Source organism: Heterocephalus glaber, unplaced genomic scaffold (genome assembly GCF_053883595.1).
Source record: "Heterocephalus glaber isolate CG9 unplaced genomic scaffold, H.glaber_assembly_v1.0 deba00001457, whole genome shotgun sequence".
NCBI lineage: Eukaryota > Metazoa > Chordata > Mammalia > Rodentia > Bathyergidae > Heterocephalus > Heterocephalus glaber.
In genome coordinates, this window is record NW_028258305.1 from 6,474,819 (window position 1) to 6,487,606 (window position 12,788).

At 37.0% G+C, this 12,788-nt stretch overlaps 1 protein-coding gene and 1 long non-coding RNA gene across 11 annotated transcripts in view; one reads left to right on the forward strand and one right to left on the reverse strand.

The window, feature by feature from the left end:
* The window catches only part of Wdpcp (WD repeat containing planar cell polarity effector), a 406,541-nt gene that overhangs the window by 384,469 nt on the left and 9,284 nt on the right, over positions 1 to 12,788 (forward strand). For 7 of the 10 annotated variants that reach the window (XM_087216012.1, XM_087216011.1, XM_087216010.1 and 4 more), the window contains one exon: positions 12,515 to 12,724. The exons of 2 other annotated variants lie outside the window; for them this stretch is intronic. In XM_087216012.1, coding sequence (XP_087072138.1) covers positions 12,515 to 12,565 — 51 coding nt within the window. In that variant the 3' untranslated portion in view covers positions 12,566 to 12,724. Of the gene's footprint in view, positions 1 to 12,514; positions 12,725 to 12,788 lie in introns of those variants that run through there. One more of the 10 variants, XM_087216015.1, reaches the window with a different exon arrangement.
* The window catches only part of LOC147826928 (uncharacterized), a 125,050-nt gene that overhangs the window by 35,826 nt on the left and 76,436 nt on the right, over positions 1 to 12,788 (reverse strand). The window lies entirely within an intron of this gene.

Consider the following 12,788-nt stretch of genomic DNA (forward strand, 5'->3'; position numbering starts at 1 on the left):
GTGTCCTTCTTTGTCTCTCTTAATCAGTGTTGGTTTGAAATCTACTTGATCTGAGAGGAGCTCAGCCAGTCCCAGCACCTGGAAGGAAGCTCCCTGCCTTGATCCCAGGCTCCTAGAGCAGAGAATGTGAGCCTTTCTCAGCACCCAGAAAGAAGCTCCCCAGCTCCATCCCAGGCTCCTAGGGCAGAGAAGCTCAGCCTATCCTAGCACCCAGAAGGAAGCTCCCCCACCTCCATCCCAGGCTCCTAGGGCACAGCAGCTCAGCCAGTCCCAGCACTGGGAAGAAAGCTCCCCACCTCCATCCCAGGCTCCTAGGGCAGAGAAGGTGAGCCACGTGAGTGCCAGAAGAACCCCCACCCGTGGAAATGAGAAGACATGTAAACAAGCCTCAAAAACAGACTTCTGGATCACCTACAGCAACCCCAAAGGGAAAAGAGATGGAACACTCTGATACTCAACTACCTGGACTCTCTGAACTGACAACAAAAGAGGATCTGGGAAAAATGAAATCAGAAATAATTACTCAGATAGGAGCAAAGATTTTGCTCATGGTACAAGACATGATTAATAAATCTAGAGAGGACACAGATAAAAAAATAGAGGATCTGAGGAACATGATGGAATCCCAACATAAGAAACAAATGGAATCCATAAAGCAGGTACAAATAGATTTCCAAGAGATTAAAAATTCCATCGAAAGTCTGTGCAGCAGAATGAACCAATGTGAGGATAGAATTTCACATATAGAAGATAAGATTGGAATTAGTGAGGAGGAAAAGAAAAATTGCTTTAAAATTGTAAGGGAACACGAGAAATCAATCCAGCAGTTGCTAGACGATGCAAAGAAGAATAACATAAGACTGATTGGAGTCAATGAAGAAACAGGAGAGAGTGTAGATGACATAAAAAACTGATCACAGAAGTGATGGCAGAAAACTTCCCAAGCAGGGGAAAAGAACTTGACATACAGATAAGTGAGGCATATAGGACTCCGGCTACCCTTAATCAAAAAAAACTACACATAGGCATATAATAGTTAGGATTCCAGAAACCCAACAGAACAAATTTCTACAAGCAGTGAGAGAAAAGAAACAAGTCACATACAAAGGAAAGCCCATCAGAATCACAGCAGACTTCTCAACACAAACCATCAAGGCAAGAAGAGCTTGGAGTGATATATTTTAAGCCCTAAAAGAAAACAGCCTCCAACCCAGATTGATGTACCCTGCAAAACTATCTTTCAAAATTGATGGAGAAATAAGATAGTTTCATGACAAAGAGCACCTCAGGAACTTCATGAATACCAAACTGGCACTCCAAAGAATTTTAGACAATACCCTAGGAAATGACAATGAGGATCACAACTCCAGGAAACCCAGCAGAATGAATCCATTGGGTGTGACAAATTAAACGCGAAGGAGGAGAATCCAACAAAAAGAAAAACTCATGACAAAGCTTTTAAAACTTTTAACTTCATCTCCCTAATGAGTGTATAATTCAGTCTTATTATTTTACTGATTAGTATTTTTCTGATTCTAGAGTTGCACACCATTCTTTGTGCTATACTGGCTATTTATCATCTTCTTATGTCTATATTTTACTCTTTTTTTTTTGGTACCGGGGATCAAACTCGGGTTCTTGCGCTTGCGCAGCAGGCGGTGAAACCACTGAGCTAAATCCCCCGCCCTTTATGTCTATATTTTAATTGGGTTGTCTATTAATGAGCTCTAAGAATTCTTTATATATTCTGGTCATAGGTTATATATATTGTAAATATGGTCTGTTTAAGGACTACTTTTCATTTTAATGATCTCATTTAAAGTTCTAAATTTTGATGGAATCACATTTATCAAATTTTTTCATTTATACATCATGTTGTTTGTATCCTAGGTAGTTCTTGCCTACCCTGAATTCATAAATATTTTCCCTTATAATTTCTTCTTAAAGTTTTATACTTTTAGGCTTTCTTATTTAGGTTCATAGGTCCCTTCAAGTTATTTTCATGTATGGAAAAAAAGGGTTGAAGTTAATTTTTTATATACGGATACCAGGTGTTCTAGTGCTGTTTGCTGCAAACACTGTCTCTTCCTCAGCTCTTGAATTGAGTTTATATTCTATAAAATGCCAATGTTAAATAATCTTTCAAAACTCAGTGAACCATATATGTGTGGTTCTATTTCTAGATTCTCCATTTTATTCCAATGATCTATATGTCTTTCCTTACACCAACACTGCCTTGATTACTGTAGCTTTAGAAGAAGTCTTAAAATTAGGTACTAAAAGTCTTCCAACACTGTTTTTGTTTTTAACTTTTCTAGGTCCTTTGTACTCCTACATAACTTTTAAATTTCAATATCCAATTCTTCCTTTATAGCAAGTATACGCAGACCCAAATTTTTACACACACCTTGTGTTTTCTAATCCTGCTAAATTCAAGTACAAGTTCTAGGGGCTCCTAGAGATTTCTTAGTATTTTCTCTGTAGATGATCATTTCATCTACATATAAAGATTTTGCTTCTGCCTTGCCAATCCTATCCTAGTTGTGTCATTTTATTGCCAGACTATTTTGGTGGGGCCTAGGTTTCAAAGTTTAATGGACAGAGAAAGAGTAAGCATATCTGCCCTTGTTCCCCACCTTAAGGAGAAAGTATTTTATCTTCTCCATTTATATAAGGCATTCTTGCTGGAAGTATGGAGTACATGTCTTTAATCTGTTGAGAAGGTTCTGTTCTACTTCTAGTCTCCTGATAGCTTTTACCATGAACAGCTGTAGAATTTAGTCCAATACTTTTTCTCCAACTACTGACAGGATCATATGGCTTTTTCCTTTCCTCTGTTTAAATGATGACTTTTGGGAGTGGATCTTCCAATGCTGAACCAACACTGCCATCCCTATAACAAAACCACTTTCTACATACTGCCAGATCTGACTTCCAATAGTTTGTCTTGTTAAACAAATTTCTTTCTATGTTCATACTTTTTTCTTCTATTATCTTTATCCAGTTTTAGGATTAGCACAATGTTGAGTTCCTAAAATGAGGGGAGAAGTGTTCCTTCTTTTTTCTGCTTTAATTGTTTGATATAATTTATCAGTTAAAATGTTTATGAGTCTGCTGTTGTCATATAGGTAGGTTTTCAAGCTAGGAATATACTTTCTTTAATAGGTGCTATTCAAATTTTATAGTTCCTCCAGAGTTAGTTTCATTAATTTGTCTTCCAAGGTACTTCTTAGAAGTGGTCAAATTTATTTCAAAAAAGATTTTTGTAATATACTTTCTATATCCTTTTAAATTCTGTAAAATCTGTGGTAATGTCTCCTAGATCTTAATATTATAATTTTAAAAATGTATAACTGATATTGTGTAACAGGAAGAAAAGGTCTAAAAGACCAGGGGAATTGGGAGGGGTAGGGGAAGGGAAAAAAGGGAAAGGAAAAAATATGAGAAGAGGAAAAGAAATGGAAACAAGGTCTTTGCAAATAGGGAAGGGTGGAAGGGGTGAAGGGAGGGCAAGGGAAGGGGAAAAAAATAAGAACCAAGATACTCATGTAAAGGTATAAGATCCCAATGATGAATGTAACTGTATTTTATACCGAAAATGTACCAATAAACTTAATGGGGGGGGAGAAGAAATCTACTTGATCTGCAAAGAGGATAGCTACTCCTGCTTTTTTTCAGGTTCCCATCACATGGAGTATTGTTTTCCACCCTTTAACTTTCAGCCTATGAGTTTCCTTTTGAATTGTGTTTCTTGTATGCAGCATATTGTTGGATTTTGCTTCTTGACCCATTCTGCCAGTATGTTTCTTTTGATTGGTGAGTTGAGACCATTAACGTTGATGGTTATAACTGAAATGTATTGACTTGTCATTGCCATGACTTTTTCTTTTTGTTGGGTTCTCCCCCTCTACATTTAATTTCTTGTCATGCCAGATGGGTTCATTCTGCTTTGCTTGCTGGGACTGTGATCCTCAATGTCTGTTCCTAGGATATTGTGTCAAATTCTTTGGAGTGCTGGTTTGGTATTCATGAAGTTCCTAAGGTGCTCTTTGTCATGAAAGTATCTTATTTCTCCATCCATTTTGAAAGATAGTTTTGCAGGGTACATCAATCTGGGTTGGAGGCTGTTTTCTTTTAGGGCTTGGAATATGTCACTCCAAGCTCTTCTTGCCTTGATGGTTTGTGTTGAGAAGTCTGCTGTGATTCTGATGGGCTTTCCTTTGTATGTGACTTGTTTCTTTTCTCTGACTGCTTGGAGAACTTTGTTCTTCTGTTGAATTTCTGGAATCTTAACTATCATATGCCTATGTGTAGATTTTTTTTTGATCAAGGCTATTTGGAGTCCTATATGCCTCACTTAACTGTGTCTCAAGTTCTTTTCCCCTCTTGGGAAGTTTGCTGCCATTACTTCTGTGAAGAGTTTTTTATATCATCTGCACTCTCTCCTGTTTCTTCATTGACTCCAATCAGTCTTATGTTATTCTTCTTTGCATCGTCTAGCAGCTGCTGGATTGATTTCTTGTGTTCCCTTATAATTTTGAAGCAATTTTTCTTTTCCTGGTCATTAATTGCAATCTTATCTTCTATATCAGAAATTCTGTCCTCACATTGGCTCATTCTGCTGTGTAGACTTTCAATGGAGTTTTTCATCTCCTGGAACTCTATTTGTACCTGTTTTATGGATTCCATTTGTTCCTTATGTTGGGATTCCATCATATTCCCCAGCTCCTCTCTAGATTCATTAATCATGTCTTGCACTAGGGGCACAATTTCTCCTGTTATCTGAGAAATTATTTCTGATTTCATTTTTTCCAGATCTCCTTTTGTTGCCAGTTCAGTGGGTCCAGGTGATTGGGTATCAGAGTGTTCCATCTCATTTCCCTTTGGGGTTGCTTTAGGTGATCTGGAAGTCTGGTTTTGAGACTTATTTACGTGTTTTCTCATTTTGATTGGGGGGGTGGGGGAGTACTCTTGGCACCCATGAGGATCACCTTCTCTAAGCTGGGAGAGGTGGGACAGGGGCTGGGTGTGGTGGTGGGGATGGTGGCCCAGAAGACCCTTCCTCTGGGCTGAGAGCAGCGGGAGGGATGGTGGCTGGGATTCCCCTTCCTCTGGACCAGGAACAGTAGGACGGTGGCTCAGAAGCCCCTACCTCTAGGCCAGGAGCGGTGGGCGGGATGGTGGCCCAGAAGCCCCTTCCTCTGGGCTGGGAGCAGCGGGAGGGATGGTGGCTGGGAATCCCCTTCCTCTGGACCAGGAACAGTAGGACGGTGGCTCAGAAGCCCCTACATCTGGGCTGGGGGCAATGGCAGGGATGGTGGCCCAGAAGCCCCTTCCTCTGGGCTGGGAGCGGTGGGACAGAAGGTGGCCCAAAAGCCCTTTCCTCTGGGCGGGAGCAGCCAGAGGAATGGTGGCCAGGAAGCCCCTTCCTCTGGACGAGGAGCAGTGGGATGGTGGCTCAGAAGCCCCTACCTCTGGGCAGGGATTGGTAGGACCCAGTACCGTGGTCTAGTGGTCTGGTGTCCTCTGCGTCTTTGTAGTGTGGAACCAGGTGGCTGTACAGAGGAGCAGGTTGGGGGGGGCGGTCCAGTGGATTGCTGCCGGGGTGCGGGCTGATTTGGCGTGTTCTGCCTGACTCGCGACTTCGGTAGGGTATCCCCAGACCTGCCTGTCTGCAGCGGGCCAACCCGGCACGTTCTGCGCGACTCGCGACCTCCAGAAACTCATTGTTTTAATGTGAAATTATGACAGATTGAGCTGTCCTCTGGTTATATTGTTCTTTTTATATATATAGTAAATAAAGTTTATTCATCTGCTCCTCTGAGATGACATTGCCAACAGTCACAGATTTGCATACAATAGTTTATATTGACTATTTACAATTTACAGTAGTATTTTTTCCTCTGAAAAATATAAGTACAAAAGCTAAGTAAACAATGAGGTACTGCCATTTAGGATTTATCATATGTCATTGCTTAAAGAACTAGTCTTTAGCAAATATTCAACAAATCAATCTGGGTAATAGTCAATTAAATGCTGTAATTTATTAGAAAAAAATTCACTAAGTTTCACCTCAAAATGTATTGCACAGATCTTTAGAAAAGAGGGAAAAAATCACCCAAAAAATAAATAAGGCAAGCAGTTCTTTAAAAAGAGGGACAACAAGAATGAAAGAAAGGAACATTAGTTGATCCCATGAATCAGGTTATTTGCAATATCTTTCAAACTTACTCTGTTAATATCACTGAGAGGGTTAAGTCTAACCTTAGGAGTGTGGCACAGATAGAACAGAAGTACAAGTGTACACATATACATACATGTATCACCAATATTTACATATTCATCATTACATAAAGAGCATCCAGAAGTTTGTCAACATACTCCCTTAAGTAGGTGAGTTAGATAAACTATTAGGTTAAAAAAAAAAACTGTCAACATAGCCATAATATAATGATATAATATTATCTCAGTATTTTTGACCTACCTCTTTTCTAAAGAACTTAGGGCAGGGGCGTCCGTGGCGGTTGCGCGGTTGCAGCATTGTGAGGTCTTTGGGCGCTGTCAAATCGGGCCCAGGATGTATAGTGTCTGTGCCTGACAGTGCTTCCGAGGTGAGCTCAGGTCGGGTAGAGAGTAGGGGGCGGTAGTCCGCGGTGGTGGGAGAAGGAGGTGGCGAATCACTTATAAATGGTGCCCAAGTAGGACCCGAAGCCCAAGTTCCAGGAGGGTGAATGAGTACTGTGCTTTCATGGGCCTCTTCTTTATGAAGCAAAGTGTGTAAAGGTTTCCATAAAGGGCAAACAAGTAAAATATTTTATACATTACAGTGGTTGGAATAAAAATTGGGACGAATGGGTTCCAGAAAACAGAGTACTCAAATATGTGGACATCAATCTCAGACAAAGGCCTACTATCTAGAATACATAAAGAATTGAAAAAAATCAGACCCCCCAGATTCAAAGACCCAATTCAAAAATGGGCATCTGAAATGAACAGACATTTCTCAGACAAAGAAGTAAAAGCAGCAAATAAATCTATGAAAAAATGTTCAACATCACTGGTCATTCGAGACATGCAGATGAAAACAACACTGAGATTTCAACTCACCCCACAAAGAATGGCTGCTATCAAGAAATCATCCAATAACAAATGCTGGTGGGGATGTAGGGAGAAAGGAACCCTTCTCCATTGCTAGTGGAGTGCACCAGTCTGGTGCAACCACTGTGGAAATCAGTATGGAAATGCCTCAGAGAACTAGGGCTAGAGGTCCCATTTGACCCAGCTATTCCCCTGCTGGGTATCTTCCCCAAAGAATTAAAAGAATCATACCACAATGATATATGTGCACCCATGTTTATAGCAGCACAGTTTGTAATAGCTAAAGCTTGGAAACAGCCCAAGTGCCCATCAACTGGAAACTGGATAAAGAAAATGTGGGTTTTTTTATAAAATGGAGTACTACTCAGCCATAAAGAAAAGAAATTAGAGACATTTATAGCTAGATGGATGCATATTGAGGCCATACTCTTAAGTGAAATAAACAGGACACGTGTAAATACCAAATAGTTTCTCTAGTGTGAGAAACTGAAAGTGTAAATAAGGATTAAAATGATTAAAATGAATAATTGATAATTTGAAATAAGAAAAGGTCCAAGGGTTTGGGGATGGTGGGAGGGGAAGGGGATAGGGAAGAATGGAAAGGAAAAATGTGAAAAAAAATGGAATCAAACTGTGTAAATAGGGAAGGGTGGAGGGGGTGAAGGGCACACGGGTAATGGGGAAAAAAATAAGAACTAAGATACATCATGTACAAGCACCCAATGATAAATGTAAATGTATTGTATACCTAAAATGTACCAATAAAAGAATTTTTTACAAAAAGAACTTAGGGCAGTTCATAAATGTATAAGAAATATCTAAAATAAATTATACACAAAGCAAAAAATAAAAGTTGTGAAGTAGGACATGATGTTGAATGTTGGGGCTGTTTTATACAAGTTAAAACTGAGTTTAGTTCTGAATTTGAGGAGGCAAAGGCAAAAAGGAGAAATCAATTTATTTTGGGAAGCATCATGGTATAACAGAAAGAATGCTAAATAGCTCTATGCCTGATTCTACATCTGTAAAATTAGTAATAATAATTTTATCTAATCTAATAATATTACATGATTGTTATGTCAAATTAGGTAATGTGAAAGCATGCTTTAAACTTCAAAATGTGGTTCACTGTTATTGTTCTTATTGACTTAATTTTTTAAAGTAATAAATTTGTCTGAGGAAACATTTTTCTTGCCTGTTCACACCCAAGAATGCTTATGTTACAAAATTGAAAAACTGAAGATTTCATGTGTTCAGGCAGGGTTTTGAAAAAGACAAATCCATACAAATTCCCAATGATAAATGTGATCATAATGTATATCCAAAATGTACCGATAAACTCAATAAATAAAAAAGAAAAAGACAAATTCTATTTACATAGGTGTTTCTTATGATAATTTTTATATAAGCTTAAGGAATTATATAAAATCATAATTCAGTGAAGGCATTTCTGTGGAAAGGTTTTGAAATGGTATGTTCTAAGTACATTTCTTTCTGATGGTTTACTTAATACAGAAGTTAAGAAGTTGGGTAGTCTATCTATTATCCTGTCTCATAACTACAGGAACACTCAAATCATCCTTTTAGTAAGTACCAGACTGCAGTTTGAGACTGCATTTTCTACAAAAAACACCAAGCACCAAAACACTGTGATGCTGACTAAATAGAAACCTTCCTATGATACCAAATATGCAAGATGCAGTTAATGTTCAATTGCAAAACTTGAATTGTTGGTCAGCTTGTTCAGGAGAGCATCACTTCTACACTGATGGGCTACTGACGTAACTATAAACTAGGACTTTTTTTTTTTTTTTTTGTAGTTCTGGTCACTGAACCAGGGCCTTGTACATGCTAAGCAAGTATTCTACCAATGAGCTACATCCTCAGCCCATTTTACTGTTTTTTATCTTGAGACAGGGTCTTCTTGAGTTGCTCAAGGTGGCCTTGAACTTGCAATTCTCCAATAGCACCTCCTGAGTAGCTGGGATTACAGATGGGTACTACCATGCTTGGCAAGCCATAGTGTTAAGTAACTGAAATAAGGAGTCATAGGAATTAATCATAAACCCATCTGTGAAACATATACTTGTTAGTATGTTTTTTTAAAAAAAACTGTAGTAGAAAAATCACTTCACTGAGAAATAACTAAATTCTGGTCCCAGATTCTCCACTAAATAAGTGACTTTGGACAAAACATTTAACCCATATGAGCACCAGTTTGCTCATTTATAAAATGGAAGGATTTTAGATTAGGAGTTTTAAGGTTTCTTCTACCTCTAAAATACCTTATGGAATTTAATTATTGTTAAATGAGAAACTTCATGAGAGACTTTTAGTAACACAGAGGAAACAATACAAAATAATGACACAATTATTTATTGTATCAAACAAAACAATCTGTTTTAATTAAGCAACAGGTCAAAACTCAGTTTGTACCAAAGCAAACCTTAACTTGTCTTTTGAATTTGCTTATGAAAGTCGTGTACATTTAAAAGAAAGTGACCTGGCATCACCCAACATTAGGTAACAGCAATAGGGTGTGGCTCAAAATATGCACTTCAGCATATGCAAAATTCAGTGAGGGAAAACCTTGTTGCTATAAGTTACTTCAGAAATAAACATGTAGCTTCATTCAGTGAGGGGTGAGCCCAATTTCAGCACATAATAAAATGAAGATCAACCTCCCTTGGAACCACAACTTCCTATTATCAAACAAAGTCACCTCCTCCTAAAACACAACAGAAACAAAGTAAAATGTTTATTCTACAGAGTTTATTAAGGGCTAATATTTCATAAGCTTTGAACCAATAATTGTATTCTATAGTTGTTTAACAAGGAAATAATCCTAATATAGAAAAAAATTTCATGCCTAAGAATGTCCATCATAGTTATTTATAAGAGGAAATTAGAAACAACATAAATTTTATCAAAAATAAAGGAATGATTAGATAAAGCTGTAGTATTTAATGGTCTGAAACTCAGCCATTAAAAACAAAGACTATATGGAAGCACTGAAAGGTGTTCAAAAAGAGGCCAAAGAAAAATCTTACAGAAATATATATATAACATTTCAGCTGAGATTAAAATACATAAATAAAACATGGGGGGAAAAGATACTAGAAGCCAGTCGTGGTGGCACACACCTGTAATCCTAGCACTCTGAGAGGCTGATGTAGGAGGATCACAAGTTTAGGCCCAGCCTGGGCATTTAGCAACTTAGAGAGACCTTGTCTCAAAAAATAAAAAAAGGACTGGGGAATGTAGCTCAGTGCTAAAACCTTGGTTCAACCCCAGTTAAAAAAAAAAAAAAAAAAGATTCTAGAAGCAAATACATGCTCACGTTAACCATAATTTCATATGAGGAGAAGCAGTATAGGCAATTTTTTTACTTTTCTGTTTCCCAAATTTTAGTGAATATGCTTTACTTTTAGTAATGTTTAAATAACTAAATATAAAATACTTTTTTTCATTCCTCTTCAAAATACCCCTCTAAAGTAAATAGGGTACAAGTCAAGGTTATTTAGTATAGAACAACCTATCATGGAAGCTTTGGAATGCCCTAACTAGGTCTTTTTAAATAGGATGGATTTTAAAGGAAATCCTTCAAAGGAAAAGTTGTTTTTGTTTAATCTTGGGAGGGGAGAGGAAGGGAAGGAGGGTAGGCGGAGGGGGGAAAGATAGGAAGAGAAGGGGAAGGAAAAGAGAAAGGAAGGAAGGAAGTAAAAGGGGGAGGGGGAGAAAGTGAAGGAGGGAGGGAAGAAGAAAGAAGGGAAAAAAGAAAGAAAGAAAATGACTAAACCACATGGCACTTCTTGGATATACAGCCTATCCTTCCAGCAACAAGTACATCTAGATTTAGGAACCTAAAATAATTTACCTAGGATCTCTACCAGTTAGTGAACTAGACCTAAACAATTCCAGGTTCCACAGTGACCATTTTAATGGTGTAGAAATTAAGACTTTGGCATGGTGATTTATCAGCTAAAAGTTGGAGCTTATGTTTTTAAAATGACAGTGCTCATAATGTTTTGTTTTTAAATTGAAAGCCACGTAAAACCACTGAACTTGCCAGCACACACACATAAGCCCCAGGCAGTATTAAATTACTCATTCTTCTTGTTACCTGTTTTTCCAGGTTTCTTTTCTTTTTAAATTTTGTGTACTTTAGCATCCACAGGCATATACATACACTATATATACATACATTTCCCTAGTTTTCCAGCCCCATACTTGTTTTCTTTGAGATGTGACTACTTAAAATAGTAAGAATACTGACTTTTTGAAAGGCTTCTCTTAGTAAAAAGACCTTTTAAAATTTAACTTAAGGAATAACTAATGCTGTATGTGTGTGTGTGTGTGTGTGTGTGTGTGTGTGTGTGCGTGTGCGTGTGTGTGCTGCTAGGGATCAAACCCAGGCCTCAGGTTCTACCACTGAGCCCTAATTTATATCCTTATCCCTAAATTATTTTTTCTTTTTTTTGTTTTAGTATATGTTTGCAATACATAATAAATACATTCATCATGGGGTACTGGTACATATACACATTGCATCTTGATCCTTTTTGACCTCTTAATCCCTCAATTATGTGTAAATAACTCCAATACAGCAAAAATTATTTAAATAAATTATCTTCACCTATACTTTTCTTAAAAATGTCTTCAATTATGACATGGTAGTGTAAAGGCTATTATCCTTACTCTCTTTACCTTTTACTTTTATCATTTCAACTCCAAGTAGACTATCTTCAAATTTTCAAAAAGTATCTATTATTTTTCAAGTAGCATCACTCATCTTTAGATTTGCTTCCAAGAATCCTCTAATTTTGTAACCCCATAATAAAAATCTTGTTTTTCTGTACCTAAAGAGGTTAGCTTTGGAGGAGGGTTATAAACCATGAAAAGAACAACAAATGTGAAATAGATGAGGTTCCTGTTAATATTTCTACAACTTCATAGAATATAATAAAAGGCTTATAAAACTAAGGTCTTTTCTATTTTATAATCTATTACCTCAAGAGTCACTATCAACTGAACTTAAAAACAAAAATTAAACAACACATGTTATATGGAACCTTTTAGAATATATATTATTTTTAAGTCAAATACAGTATGTAGAGTCACAAAAAAATAGCCCATTGTTTACACTTTTTTGTTGTAGGAAGTTTTGGATGCTTCTAAATTTCGACTAACTCCCGTCCTTTTTTTATGCTCCATATATTATTCCTAATTTTTATGAATACTATATCAAAATTTCCATATGCAACTAAGATATAGTTCTCTTTTACATAAGTTCATTTTAAGCAAGTTCATTTCACTGTTCTTAAATACTTAAATTGAAAATTGTAAAAATATAAATGTTAAGTCAATATGGTTAAACATGATTTTATCTTAATAATTTTTATCTATTTTCTTGCAGGACATAGGAAATGGCAGTTCTCTCAGAACGGTGCACTTTGGTTTGGTGTAAATAATAAGATTTTTCTAGCTACAAAAAGAAAGCTGCTTTTTTCACATCTAACTTTTTTGTGACTTGATTCAATTGAAATCTCCCTGTATAGATTTTTATAAAGGGGACTATAGTATGCAGCATAGTATAACAATAGCAAAGTCAACCTAAATAAAAACTTTTGCCTACTTATTTTCTATGTGAATGGGTATCTTTTGTTTTTTTGATACCAGGGATTGAACTT